This window comes from Ixodes scapularis, unplaced genomic scaffold (assembly GCF_016920785.2).
Source record: "Ixodes scapularis isolate PalLabHiFi unplaced genomic scaffold, ASM1692078v2 PGA_scaffold4__175_contigs__length_147842914, whole genome shotgun sequence".
In the NCBI taxonomy this organism is placed as follows: domain Eukaryota; kingdom Metazoa; phylum Arthropoda; class Arachnida; order Ixodida; family Ixodidae; genus Ixodes; species Ixodes scapularis.
The window spans coordinates 17,457,192-17,471,873 of NW_024609879.1; the positions used below are offsets into that span (position 1 = coordinate 17,457,192).

At 49.8% G+C, this 14,682-nt stretch overlaps 2 protein-coding genes and 1 non-coding gene across 3 annotated transcripts; 1 reads left to right on the forward strand and 2 right to left on the reverse strand.

Annotated features, from left to right (window-relative positions):
• Nucleotides 1–4,164: 4,164 nt before the first annotated feature.
• Nucleotides 4,165–4,237, reverse strand: Trnar-acg. Its single transcript has one exon. It is a non-coding gene; the product is annotated as a tRNA-Arg (tRNA).
• Nucleotides 4,238–5,716: 1,479 nt separating this feature from the next.
• On the reverse strand, nucleotides 5,717–8,096 carry LOC115322514 (the record flags this gene model as incomplete). The annotated part of the gene is made up of 1 exon (XM_040221670.1): nucleotides 5,717–8,096. A coding segment is annotated over one exon (2,337 nt), but the record flags the coding sequence as incomplete, so codon positions are not given.
• A 1,121-nt stretch (nucleotides 8,097–9,217) lies between these two features.
• Nucleotides 9,218–11,663, forward strand: LOC120849447. The gene has a single exon (XM_040221662.1). The coding sequence runs from the start codon at nucleotides 9,218–9,220 to the stop codon at nucleotides 11,618–11,620; it is 2,403 nt and encodes an 800-aa protein (XP_040077596.1). The 3' UTR covers nucleotides 11,621–11,663.
• Nucleotides 11,664–14,682: the final 3,019 nt, after the last annotated feature.

The window sequence follows — 14,682 nt, forward strand, 5'->3', positions numbered from 1 at the left end:
GTAAATCGAATAGCGATTCGGACGAATTTACTACGGCGGGAAGAACGAATTTGCAAATCTCATGGCAATTAGGAAATTTCAGCCATCCTTGGTTTCCGATTGGTCGCGCTCAGTAGCGGCTCCCTCCGCACAGAGTAGCCTCGAGTCAGAATTCGCGGAGTCTCTACTGACCGGCCAAAAAAGTGCGGCGCTTCAACTGCTCCCGCCCAGACGACTTGATGTATTTGTATACGCCCATGACATCGGCCGCGATCGGCGATTGAGGTTCCGTTAGCCGACGCAAGCGTCAGCGGACGTCTCATATTTCCATACTCTCATTTAACTACAGAAACAAAAACAACAACAAAAAAATCATCCAGTTCATGCTCACTATGTTCACCACTGACAAGATAGTCGGTATTTTACGAGTTTCCGTGCAAAGCCGATCAAAACGAGGCACCAGATCAACTTTTACGGCTGCCATCAGGAAAGATCTGGCTTGTCGCGTTCCCTCAACGTCACTCCGAATATTGTTTGTGCCCCACGCACCATCCTCTTGCAGCAATATTTTTATTGTCCCCATGTGATTTCTTTTTTATGTTCTTACTGGTGTTTGATCATAATTCGGTCAATGAAATAGTTTTTGCTGCCGACCCTACCATTATTTTGACCCTCTGGCAGCAAAGGAATATTATGCCGGCATTACACACGAAATAAGAATGTAGACACTCCGTCCCATATCTCAAATTACATCACAACGTGTTTACACAACTGTAGTGCAGAGGTACGATGAGCAGGGTCTGAGAAAATATTAGTTTCAGTATTTTCAAAAGAGCGACGAAACAAAATAAAGAAAGGACCGCCAATCGGCAGCGCGTGCAAGCAGAGGCAGTGGTCACAGGAAGCGCGAGGTGTGTCTTTCGTACGGCCGGCATCAACTCACGCACTGTCCGAAGATGTACTCTGTTTTACTCGTAGGATTGCAACGCTGCGGAATGTAGGCGTGTGATTTCAGAAAGCGCGTCCTACCATTTCTACGCGCGAGTGCTCCTGCAACCCAAGCATTGTATACAGTTACGTCCTCGCGCCCGTGCCTTGGCCAGCCCCGTACACAACTTATGCAGTATCGAAAAGGCATAGTTCAAAATTGACGGTCCCACTTTTCCATACCGCTTCAAAACCCCATCTCGCTCAAATCACTTGGCAGCCGGACAATTTTGGCAGGGGGCCTCAAGTTGGGGATTATCCGGTACATTGTCCTCCCAACAATGAACGTGGGCGCGACGCGCCAGAGGGTGAACGCGTGAAAGGAGGGGCGTAAGAGTGGAGAAGGAAACTCAAGGTCGCAAGCGACGGGAAAAAGGGTTTCGAAATTGGCGCGCAGGTTTTGCAGCATTTGCTCATACTAGAGTTCCTGTATAGGCTCCCTACGGGAGCCAGAGTTGCGCATTTGTTTTCCCCGCGCCGCCACGCCGCTATTCGCCGAGATCCATCACGTGAGGAGCAAAGCATCCGCTGGCGTGCAAGAAAGCCACCTTTACGGTCGCTCCGCCGACGTTCCTCTTGCCCCGGCGTATGTTTCCCTGCTTTCCGCCTCCTTTTCCTCCTCTCCTGTTTTCCATGCGCGGCGGCGCGCGCGGCGCCGCTATTCGCCACATTTAGTCACGTGAGGAGCAAAGCATCCATCTCGTGCGGGAAAGCCGGTGCTACGGCCACGCGCCGAGGCTGAATGCGCAACTCTGCTACCGTAGGTAGCATATACAGGAACTCTAGCTCATACGGACAGCCAACGCCGCCCTGGTGGTTCAACTAATGTTTTGTTCAAGATGGCCGCCGTGGTACCGCAGCCTTAAGAAATCGGTTTTCGATTGTAAATTTTCGTGGTCAACATTCTTCGAATGACTCCGAGTGGTTCACGTCAATCACTGAAGAGTGAACATCACCGAAACATACATTAAATGCCCCCCTCCCTTGCAGTCAGGATCGGGAAGCCATGAAAGGGAGCTGGTCTATACTTCCACAGCGTTTTGTATCCATGGGCCCTCAATTGGTGAATGGGATGTCAGCCAAAGGAAATTCGCAACTATAAAAATTACCGATTTATTCTCTCTGGAATATGATGTTAGATTCAAATATTTCCTTTTTCTAATAAAGAATTGTAAAAATGGAGCCAATAAGCTTTTATTTTCCGGCCACAGAAAGGATTATTAAGAGGAACAGACTCCAAACTAGTAAAAAGGAAAAAGAAAAAGGTTCGGAACTAAAATGTTAGCAGACTGTTAGAACCAGTAAAATGACAATCGTTGTAGTTTGGAAAGAACTTCAGCATATTGGTTAAACATATTAAATGGCGCCAAAAAAGACAGGGACGCAGAGTAAACAGGGCAAGCGCTAACTTTGAAATATATTTACCCACGAAAAAGCGAAGCATATACGCATGAGCAAAGCGGCAAGCTATGAAGGTGATATTTGATCATGAAAAACTGAAATTCATTTCCGTGCAGCAGAGTTGACGTGCCCCTTGCACATGCCGCCCACTTTTCTTGATAAAAAACGCCTTAAGAGTTCACGAGCAACAGTCTCACGGCTTCTCCCCAGAATACTTATCTGCTGCAGTCGCGGAATACAGCCACAAGTGTTGCAGTGTATCGGCGAATGCGAGCCATATATAGTTTTTACTGAGAGTGCGTGTTCCCGTGCTCCATCTTTAACGCATCGCCCGTCTGGTTGATGTAGACTTTCCCACAACTCAGTGGAATTCCATACACTTCACTAACTGTGCAGTCCACGTAAGCAGTCATGTGTTTCTTTTCACATGATTGTTTCGTTTCCTTATTGGAAATTCTGGAGCACAACCGAGCCAGCTTCTTTGGGGCAGAGAAAGGTACGGGCACATCGTATACTTGCCACTTTGTTCAGATTGTTGGCAACCAACTTCAGAAGTTGGCTGGAAATTTTATACAAAATGGACCTTGTGCTTTCTGCTTGTGGCATCGCTAGGTTTGAATCGTTTATGGGACTACTTTAGGCCCTTGATTAAGGCTATAACAAGCTGTAAAATGATACCACCTCGTCACCGTGGTGACATTTTTAATAGACCAAGAGAGCAAGCACACTGTAGCTCCCGTTGCTCAACTCATTTTGGAATTAGTCAAGCTCAAGATGTCCCCCCCCCCCCCCTCCACCAAAAAGAAAAAAAAAAAGCTTCATACGACAATTTTTGTTTTCTTTTACAATTTTATAGCTCCAGTATGAAACAAAATATTTGTATTATATATTTTTAATGTTTTTTTTTCTTTTTTTTTAAACAAGAAACTATTTGCTCGGAAAGTTCATAGTTCCTTTTTGGCACTTGCTCCAGCTTAGTGAGATTTCGTTCAGCAGAGGGGACAAAAATCTGGGAACAAAAATTAAAACGAAGCACAAAACAAATATAAACAAAGAAGTACAAATTCTTTGAATACGATATAATACTAGAGCTACGTTTTGAGCGGAAGTGAATCGGTGACGAGATCATTATGGCGCATGGAAGTTTTAGCGTTCGAGACATGGGAACGAGGGCTTGCAGCCAGTTGCTTGCGGGCCACGTCCAAGCGAGTCGCGAGCCGCGTGTTTGGGAACGTTGTTCTAGAACAGTAACCTTTCTTTTTTTTAATGTTCATGTATGTTTTTGTATTTTTAATCGAAATGTATTTAATAAAATCTATAGGGTTATTCTAAAATGGAGATCGGGGGTAGGCGGATTATACTCCGGCTTATACGTTGGCATGTGTTTTAGAATAAACTATGCTACTTTAGCTTGGTATTCTTTCGTCGATGATGAATCTGTAAAAGATGTGCTTGTATCTAACCTTGGTTACCAGATATCTGAACAAGGTGATGAAGTTTCAAAACCGGGCGGCGTTTTTGTTTTAGAGTACAGCAGCATAAAAAGCGTGCTGAACAACTCCGATAATAAAACGAAAGAAGGGAGCTGCTCATATTTTATTTTCATAAAGTAAACTGGGCCAATAGACAAAGGGTCATAAGAACAATGCGCCTCCGCGTTTGCATTAAGAAGACATTTGAAGAGCAACATATTCCAGACGCGTAAAACAGCCTTTTCAAAATTTGAATAGGGAAGGTGGACCATCTATTCGCGATCACATCAATGTTTGATCGGTCAAACGACCGCAAAAGTAACAGCGAGCTTGCCAGGATTCGAACCTGGAATCTTCTGATCCGTAGTCAGACGCGTTATCCGTTGCGCCACAAGCCCAGATGTGAGTTGAGCAAAAAGATGCAATCGTGTATGCGAATGTGAAGGTGTTTACCACTAACTTTTGTTAGCCGTTTTTTTTTTGCATTTATTTGCAAGGAAGCAAATCTAACATCTTCCTGAGGCATTACTTTGAAGGTCGACTGCATTAATTAATTTATCATGTCAAGGTTATTGAACCGCGTAGTTTGATGCCACGTATTTGTTACCCTTTTTGTAAAAGAACAATCTAATCATGCTTTGAATAATTGCACCATATTTCTGAGTTTACTGCAAAGCTGCAATACCGAATTTAGGAGACCGTGTCTTATCCATTAAGCCACGAGGGCGTGGCCTATCTGAATCCGGAACTGAACGTCAGAAAATCTTTGATTACTTTGTAGGGTATTGTGAGGTCAAAAATACCGTGTTACAAGTGACAGCAAAATACGTTGTTTAAAGGTGTAGCATTTATAGAATCAGCTACGAGGATTTTTGAGCCCGAGCCTCGGATGCAGCCTCGACGGCGGTGTCCAGATGCTAGCGTCACGGTGTCCACCGTGACATCGGCGTCTGACCGTTGCGTTGAAACAATGCCGAGCCCTAAGAGAGGAAACTATTTGATAATTGGATTTTACTGGATGATGTGAAATTTCGTTACAGCAGTGTGACGTCACGTGATATCGCCACGTTATTTGAAGAAGTCAGTTGACGTAATTTACGTGACATCGTAGCGCCAGGGGACACCACGACGTGACATCGCAACATCACGTCCCGCGATACTCTGACGCCACATGACCTGTCGTCACATCACGTGGCATAAAGTTACCGGACCACGCGCTTTCCTGATGGTCCCGTGGTGTCAAGTCACACTGTGACGTGACGTCACGTGATTCTGTGACGCGAAGTGACGTAAGCTGCCTGGACCACGTGCTTTTCAGATAGTCTTGTGACGTCAGTCACTCTATGACATCACGTGACATCCAGACGTCACATCACAAAAACATGCTCTACAAAAAAAATATATGAATAAAAAATTATAAAAAGAAGCAGCCGGGGTCCCTCGCGAAGTTCTGTGACGAAATAAAACAGCAAAAATGAAAGAAAACACGAAGTGTCGGAAGAATTCAGGTCACCTGCGCATTCAGAAAACATGTTTTAATTTTTGTGATATTCATTGTAATTTAAAAACTGAAATAAGAGAGAAACCACATAAGCCCACTACAAAACAATGAGTAACAAGTATATACAAATCAAAAGGCAACGCAACATGACAAGAATTGTAGGTTTAGAAATAGTTATATACGTAAAAACAGGGGACGGGACAACACATCTTTCAACTTTCAACAAACAAATGAATTTATTGCCGGACGCTTCGCCTTCGGAGCTCCACTATAGGAGAGGGAAAGTTAAAAGGAGGGGGAAGGGGAAGGAGGGCGGGGGGGGGGGGGGGCAAGACAAGGACCCGGGAGAGAACTGTGGGAAAGTAAAGAGCAGAGACAGCGGAAAGGAGAGGAAGGAAGGAAGCATCCCGATTTCCCTCTCAGGAGCAAGGGGCGCTCGCCCGGCCCGCCAAGGCCGTCAACTCCGGTCTCAGGAATGTAACCTCTCTCTCGGACAGCGACAACGAGGCCGAGGAAATGTTCTTCGGCGCCTCTTTTATGGCGAACGCCTCCACGATCTCGCGCCCGTAGCGGTTCTTGTTGGCCCCCAGAACACGCGCGGACGGGAACTCGGGGGCGCATGGAGCGCAAACCTTGAGGTGATTGACCATGGGGTGTTGGGAGTCCTCGTCGTTTTTTTCTATTTCTCTCTCATGTTCGCGCAGGCGGTCGTTGAGGCAGCGGCCCGTCTGTCCGATGTACTCTGCCCCGCACGAGAAGGGCACTGAATACACCCGTCCGACCGCGCAGGGAACAAAGGGGGCCGCATGCCTCTTGGCGCAGCTGATCTTGGGAGGAGGGGGAGAGTTTACCAGGCGGCACATGGCGCTCAACTTGAAGGGGCACGAAAAAGCAACGTCCATGTCGAAACGTCGAGCCACTGTTTTTAGTCGGTGGGCGGTGTTGTGGAAATAGGGGATGGTTGTATACCTCTGCCGGGCAGGCTTCCGAGCGGCGGCTTTTTCAACTATTAGTTTTCTGAGCGTGGAGGCCAGCAGGTCGCGCGGGTATCCGGCGTTTGTGAGGCGGCTGAGCTGTCCCTCCAGGCTAGATGAGGAGAGGTGTTGACAGGACTTTGTGCGGGTGGAGGAGATGAGATTTTTTGCGATGCCTGCTTTTACTGTCTTTGAATGGTGGCTAGTAAATGGTAGCACCGGCTTCTGCGTCCGCTGCTGGAAGCGCCAGCAAGTGCCTCCCTGGGTGGCCACAAGGCGTACGTCCAGGAACTGGAGACCCTCCGCCGAGGGGTCCTCCCTGGTGAAGCTCAGGCCATTTGCGTTATCCGTGAAGGCTTTCTGGATGGCGGCGGTGGGCGCGCCGGAGTCGTGGAGCACCAGATAGTCATCCACATATCTGAACACCTGGGTTCCTGGGGCGACGCTGTCCAGTTGCTCCTTCACGGCCTGATCCACGAAGGAAAGGTAGACTTCGCTGAGCGAAGGTGCCAGGCAGGACCCGATGCAGACACCCGATTTTTGTAAATATATTTTCCCGTCATGCTCCACCATGGTCGACCGAAGATATACCCTGATTAATTGCAGGAACGCGCTGAGGGGGATGCCGGAAGAGTTTTGGAATTTGACGATACCCTGTGTGGTGATGGCTTTTTCTACCGCATCCAGGAGGATGTTGAAGTCGAGGCTGTAGTACATGTCGGTGATGTCTAGGGAGAAGAAGGTGGTACCTGGGCCTGATGTGTGGAGAAGCTGGAGGGCTGGGAGGAGTTCCTGAGAGCTGCCCACGCGGAAAGGCTGGTCCAGGGGGACGGCTGCCAGGTGCTTCTGCAGGTAGAGAGCCAGAGGCTTTTGCCAGCATCCATTTTCTGATACGATGCTCCTCAGCGGGATCTCCGGCTTGTGGGTCTTGGCGGTGAAAAAAACTTTTAGATACTGGTTCGCAGGGGCTGACACTCTCGTGAGAAGCGACGAAAGGTTGTTCGACCTGCAGATGTCTTTGACTTCCGAACGGAGGGTGCCGGACGGTCTTTTGTTAACGAGGACGAAGTTTTTCTTGATGGCGAGTTCAACCTTTTCACCGAAGTTAGACTCGTTTATAACCACAAATACTCCCGTCTTGTCTGCCTCCAAAAGCCGCAGGTCAGACCCCCTGAGTTCATTCACCACTTGGGGGAATTCTGGTTTGGTTGGGTGGGCTGCTCCATGCATGCACACCAAACGGGAACCAACGCCGAGGAACTCTTGTCGGGCCGGCTCCGGAATTCTCGACGCGATCTGGTGTACCGCTGCGAGCTGATCCACTCTTGACGGTGTGACAGGGGGAGCGAATTTGGGTCCCTTTGAGAGCAGTGCCTCGGCTTGCGGTGATAGTTTCGAGCCCGAGAGGTTCAGCGGAGGCTGAAGCTTGGGACACTGGTTCGCTCGTTTTTCTGTGGATGCAGTCGCAATGACGACCTTCCAAGATGAATCCAGGAGGTCTTGTCCTGACTTGGTTTGAAATATGTACGAAGGGTGAACTGTAAAGCGGGCACCGAAGATGCCCGTCATGAGACCGGGAAGTGACCTCTGCATGACAAGGATTTCCTGCGAGAGCTCACTGCGTGCTATCTGCATGACTCTGTAGTTGGCAGTCCAGCTGGCAGAGTTGAATCCAAATACCTGGTGGACGGCGGGGTGAGGGATGGTCTTCCTGAGGTAGAGTCCAAAGGATCGCAGGCGCAGGCGAAGCAGATACAGTCTCGAGATAAAGAGGGCAGCACGGAGAAAGGGGCCTGGCTGGAAACCCGAAGGTCCGATGGGAAAGTAAAGAGCAGAGACAGCGGAAAGGAGAGGAAGGAAGGAAGCATCCCGATTTCCCTCTCAGGAGCAAGGGGCGCTCGCCCGGCCCGCCAAGGCCGTCAACTCCGGTCTCAGGAATGTAACCTCTCTCTCGGACAGCGACAACGAGGCCGAGGAAATGTTCTTCGGCGCCTCTTTTATGGCGAACGCCTCCACGATCTCGCGCCCGTAGCGGTTCTTGTTGGCCCCCAGAACACGCGCGGACGGGAACTCGGGGGCGCATGGAGCGCAAACCTTGAGGTGATTGACCATGGGGTGTTGGGAGTCCTCGTCGTTTTTTGCTATTTCTCTCTCATGTTCGCGCAGGCGGTCGTTGAGGCAGCGGCCCGTCTGCGCCAAGAGGCATGCGGCCCCCTTTGTTCCCTGCGCGGTCGGACGGGTGTATTCAGTGCCCTTCTCGTGCGGGGCAGAGTACATCGGACAGACGGGCCGCTGCCTCAACGACCGCCTGCGCGAACATGAGAGAGAAATAGAAAAAAACGACGAGGACTCCCAACACCCCATGGTCAATCACCTCAAGGTTTGCGCTCCATGCGCCCCCGAGTTCCCGTCCGCGCGTGTTCTGGGGGCCAACAAGAACCGCTACGGGCGCGAGATCGTGGAGGCGTTCGCCATAAAAGAGGCGCCGAAGAACATTTCCTCGGCCTCGTTGTCGCTGTCCGAGAGAGAGGTTACATTCCTGAGACCGGAGTTGACGGCCTTGGCGGGCCGGGCGAGCGCCCCTTGCTCCTGAGAGGGAAATCGGAATGCTTCCTTCCTTCCTCTCCTTTCCGCTGTCTCTGCTCTTTACTTTCCCACAGTTCTCTCCCGGGTCCTTGTCTTGCCCCCCCCCCCCCCCCCCGCCCTCCTTCCCCTTCCCCCTCCTTTTAACTTTCCCTCTCCTATAGTGGAGCTCCGAAGGCGAAGCGTCCGGCAATAAATTAATTTGTTTGTTGAAAGTTGAAAGATGTGTTGTCCCGTCCCCTGTTTTTACGTATATAACTCTTTCTAAACCTACATCATTACCAACGCGCTCACTAAGAAGTTTATTATTTACGAGAGCTATGTGTTTGTCACGTCCACAACTGCCGTGCGTCGGACCTTCGGGTTTCCAGCCAGGCCCCTTTCTCCGTGCCGCCCTCTTTATCTCGAGACTGTATCTGCTTCGCCTGCGCCTGCGATCCTTTGGACTCTACCTCAGGAAGACCATCCCTCACCCCGCCGTCCACCAGGTATTTGGATTCAACTCTGCCAGCTGGACTGCCAACTACAGAGTCATGCAGATAGCACGCAGTGAGCTCTCGCAGGAAATCCTTGTCATGCAGAGGTCACTTCCCGGTCTCATGACGGGCATCTTCGGTGCCCGCTTTACAGTTCACCCTTCGTACATATTTCTAACCAAGTCAGGACAAGACCTCCTGGATTCATCTTGGAAGGTCGTCATTGCGACTGCATCCACAGAAAAACGAGCGAACCAGTGTCCCAAGCTTCAGCCTCCGCTGAACCTCTCGGGCTCGAAACTATCACCGCAAGCCGAGGCACTGCTCTCAAAGGGACCCAAATTCGCTCCCCCTGTCACACCGTCAAGAGTGGATCAGCTCGCAGCGGTACACCAGATCGCGTCGAGAATTCCGGAGCCGGCCCGACAAGAGTTCCTCGGCGTTGGTTCCCGTTTGGTGTGCATGCATGGAGCAGCCCACCCAACCAAACCAGAATTCCCCCAAGTGGTGAATGAACTCAGGGGGTCTGACCTGCGGCTTTTGGAGGCAGACAAGACGGGAGTGTTTGTGGTTATGAACGAGTCTAACTTCGGTGAAAAGGTTGAACTCGCCATCAAGAAAAACTTCGTCCTCGTTAACAAAAGACCGTCCGGCACCCTCCGTTCGGAAGTCAAAGACATCTGCAGGTCGAACAACCTTTCGTCGCTTCTCACGAGAGTGTCAGCCCCTGCGAACCAGTATCTAAAAGTTTTTTTCACCGCCAAGACCCACAAGCCGGAGATCCCGCTGAGGAGCATCGTATCAGAAAATGGATGCTGGCAAAAGCCTCTGGCTCTCTACCTGCAGAAGCACCTGGCAGCCGTCCCCCTGGACCAGCCTTTCCGCGTGGGCAGCTCTCAGGAACTCCTCCCAGCCCTCCAGCTTCTCCACACATCAGGCCCAGGTACCACCTTCTTCTCCCTAGACATCACCGACATGTACTACAGCCTCGACTTCAACATCCTCCTGGATGCGGTAGAAAAAGCCATCACCACACAGGGTATCGTCAAATTCCAAAACTCTTCCGGCATCCCCCTCAGCGCGTTCCTGCAATTAATCAGGGTATATCTTCGGTCGACCATGGTGGAGCATGACGGGAAAATATATTTACAAAAATCGGGTGTCTGCATCGGGTCCTGCCTGGCACCTTCGCTCAGCGAAGTCTACCTTTCCTTCGTGGATCAGGCCGTGAAGGAGCAACTGGACAGCGTCGCCCCAGGAACCCAGGTGTTCAGATATGTGGATGACTATCTGGTGCTCCACGACTCCGGCGCGCCCACCGCCGCCATCCAGAAAGCCTTCACGGATAACGCAAATGGCCTGAGCTTCACCAGGGAGGACCCCTCGGCGGAGGGTCTCCAGTTCCTGGACGTACGCCTTGTGGCCACCCAGGGAGGCACTTGCTGGCGCTTCCAGCAGCGGACGCAGAAGCCGGTGCTACCATTTACTAGCCACCATTCAAAGACAGTAAAAGCAGGCATCGCAAAAAATCTCATCTCCTCCACCCGCACAAAGTCCTGTCAACACCTCTCCTCATCTAGCCTGGAGGGACAGCTCAGCCGCCTCACAAACGCCGGATACCCGCGCGACCTGCTGGCCTCCACGCTCAGAAAACTAATAGTTGAAAAAGCCGCCGCTCGGAAGCCTGCCCGGCAGAGGTATACAACCATCCCCTATTTCCACAACACCGCCCACCGACTAAAAACAGTGGCTCGACGTTTCGACATGGACGTTGCTTTTTCGTGCCCCTTGAAGTTGAGCGCCATGTGCCGCCTGGTAAACTCTCCCCCTCCTCCCAAGATCAGCTGCGCCAAGAGGCATGCGGCCCCCTTTGTTCCCTGCGCGGTCGGACGGGTGTATTCAGTGCCCTTCTCGTGCGGGGCAGAGTACATCGGACAGACGGGCCGCTGCCTCAACGACCGCCTGCGCGAACATGAGAGAGAAATAGAAAAAAACGACGAGGACTCCCAACACCCCATGGTCAATCACCTCAAGGTTTGCGCTCCATGCGCCCCCGAGTTCCCGTCCGCGCGTGTTCTGGGGGCCAACAAGAACCGCTACGGGCGCGAGATCGTGGAGGCGTTCGCCATAAAAGAGGCGCCGAAGAACATTTCCTCGGCCTCGTTGTCGCTGTCCGAGAGAGAGGTTACATTCCTGAGACCGGAGTTGACGGCCTTGGCGGGCCGGGCGAGCGCCCCTTGCTCCTGAGAGGGAAATCGGGATGCTTCCTTCCTTCCTCTCCTTTCCGCTGTCTCTGCTCTTTACTTTCCCACAGTTCTCTCCCGGGTCCTTGTCTTGCCCCCCCCCCCCCCCGCCCTCCTTCCCCTTCCCCCTCCTTTTAACTTTCCCTCTCCTATAGTGGAGCTCCGAAGGCGAAGCGTCCGGCAATAAATTCATTTGTTTGTTGAAAGTTGAAAGATGTGTTGTCCCGTCCCCTGTTTTTACGTATATAACTCTTTCTAAACCTACATCATTACCAACGCGCTCACTAAGAAGTTGACAAGAATTGTTTCTATATAAAACGGTTCAAAGTAAACGAGAGTGGCTACCCACTATACAGCCTATTACGATTGGATAATAAATTTTCACACCATTCAAATCTCGTGCATAAGTCTTCTGGAATTTTTTCGACGAGTTTCAGAGTGGCCAAAAACACATTCCCCCCTTCTTCATCAGACGCGCCCAGCGAAGAGCCATATGACTCAAGAAACCGCATGTGAAGTAAACGTACCGTCATCTTGCACTTCGATTCTGCTGAAAACTGGGGAGTCGTGATCTAGCGCGCGGTGCAAGGACATCCCTGGAAGAGCAAGTTGGTTTCCATCTTTACCTGCGTTGCTACAGCCGAACAGGGAACGCCAAGCTTCGGCGTAGTGAGCGACGACATCGTCCATGACTCGTCCCATACGCTCTTTGCGCTCGACGTCGACGAAGGGCGGTTGTAGGAAGTACTGCCTATTTTCACGCAACTCGTTCATATTTCAGACGGTGCTCCAATCCACTTCAAAAGCAGGCACCCGGTGTACGAATTCAAGAATGTCGTCGCCACGTGGGTATTCTTCGCCTCAGGGCACGTGAAAAGCTCGCGTGATGGAGTGGGCAACATGCTCAAGCACGAGGCATCCATGTTTGACTTGACAACTACAGAATTGTACTCCATAACGAACGCGCAAAGCTTCGCTGAGGCTCTCAGAAAGAAAGTCAAAGGGATCGTTCTACTCTCAATCGCCAAAGAGAAGCTCGCGCGTTTCCGGGAGCTCAAGGATGAAGAGTGGGAGAAGGTAAACCACCCAAGGGGCATCCGATCTTCACACGTGTGGAGGAGGACACTGGAGGAAGAAACCTCGAACGTTGGCCTAGAAAAGATTTGTGAAAGCACAGAGTAGCTGTATACACGTTTCAAAGCATGGACGTACCGCTTGGTGTCCCGAAATTTAGAAAATCATCAGTGAGTGCGTGCCGGTACGTTCAAAACTGAAAATTGTGGACTGCGTGGCGTTGACACAGTGTGAAATCTTATTCACCGTTACGTCGAACTAGTAAAAAAAATTTAGTGACTTCGGAAAATGTACCATCGATGTTTTTGTGCGTTTTTACTGATTCTGCGCGCGCTTTTCTACATCACTAAGGTGCACGAACTACGCCGTCAACCGTCGGCGATCAGCAAGATGGGAGAATAACAAAACCCGGCGCATATTTCCCGAAGATTTACGTGCAAAACATTAACTGTGTGAGAATGTATCGTTCAATCTGAAGAGGCTGGGTAGTGAGTAGACAAGCCACCCTCGCTTAGTTTGAACCATTCTATAAGGTGATTCAAGGAGAAGTCAGGCTCTTTAAATCGACCGCAAAATTCGGTTTCTTAACCTATCGCGCTAGGACTTTGGGCAGCGTTGCCCACAGATGTTTCATTTTTTTAAATAAAATTTGCAAAGAGCGAACTTACGTGAGGAAAAAGTAAGGAAAGAAAAAGGCTTAGCTCCTATGGAAACGCAGCGACGCCACCGGTCTTCAAACAACACGGCGCCGTTTCGCACGGGAGACAAGAGATGGCGCAAGCGGTCGCGACGCCAACTGCCACCAACGAATGAGCATACGACGCCGAGAGCCGGCGTCTTTAGCAGACAAGGAACTGCACTTCCTTGCTGTTACCGTGCCTGTTTTTGTTTCTTGGACTGTCGCCGCCTGCGAAACGCGCGCCGCTTTTGAGTCGAAAAGATTGTCTGCTAAAGACGCTGGCTCTCGGCGCCGTATGCTCGTTCGTTGGCGGCATTCGTTGCGCCATCTCTTGTCTCCCGCGCGAAACGGTGCCGTGTTGTTTGAAGACCGGTGACGTCGCTGCGTTTCCATGGGATATAAGCCTTTCCTTTCTTTACTTTTTCCTCAGGTAAGTTCGCTCTTCGCAAATTTTACCAAAAAAAAATGCACCATCTGTGGGCAACGCTGCACAAGGTCGGAGCGCGATAGGTAAGAAACCGAATTTTGCGGTCGATTTAAAGAGCCTGGCGTCTCCTTGAATCACGCTGTATATAGAAACAATTTTTGACTTGTAGCGTTGCCTTTTGATTTGTATATACTTGTTACTCACTGTTTTGTAGTGTGCTTATGTGGTTTCTCACTTGTTTCAAGTTTTAAAATATAATTCATATCAAAAGTTCGCCTACTTTACGTTCTTTTTTGAAAACGTAAAGAAAATTAAAAATCCCATTATTGAAATTGTAGAGGCGTACAATGTCGGTAAGGTTGCTGTATTTTAGTCAAATGAGCACACATTTCACGCGATTGCGGCTCAAATAGAGGACATGAAACCAAAATATTACATTACTAGATTTTTTTTCTTGTAGTCGACTATTATATCTAAAATATTTTAAAAAATGAAAGTTTACAAAAGGAGGTTTTCTAGAAATTCGACCTCAAACTTTCAACATTTGCTATTTTTCACACCGTTTCCGTGAAGGTAGCGGTGCGGCCACTCAGCATATCATAATGATGTTAATATATCCACAATGAGCTTGCTTAGGGCTTTCTATAGAGCTAAAGAAAAAAATTAACTTAATTACAGACAAAGTAATGACCTGTCAAAGTTGACCAAAAATCGACCTCAGTGACCAGTTTGACATTACTTCTAGAAAGCAATACATTTTCTAAAAATATTTCAATACGTCAAGGTATCTTTATAGTGCCTATTATAATGATGGGAAACGGTTAAAATGGCGGAGGAAAAATCTAGCGCCAGCAGAGTGTCAAACACGCGACCTGCGACGGCAGAC

Bases quoted from the DNA above. Each gene is read 5' to 3' on its own strand.
- LOC120849447 (XM_040221662.1), top strand. From the start codon at position 9,218: ATGTGTTTGTCACGTCCACAACTGCCGTGCGTCGGACCTTCGGGTTTC.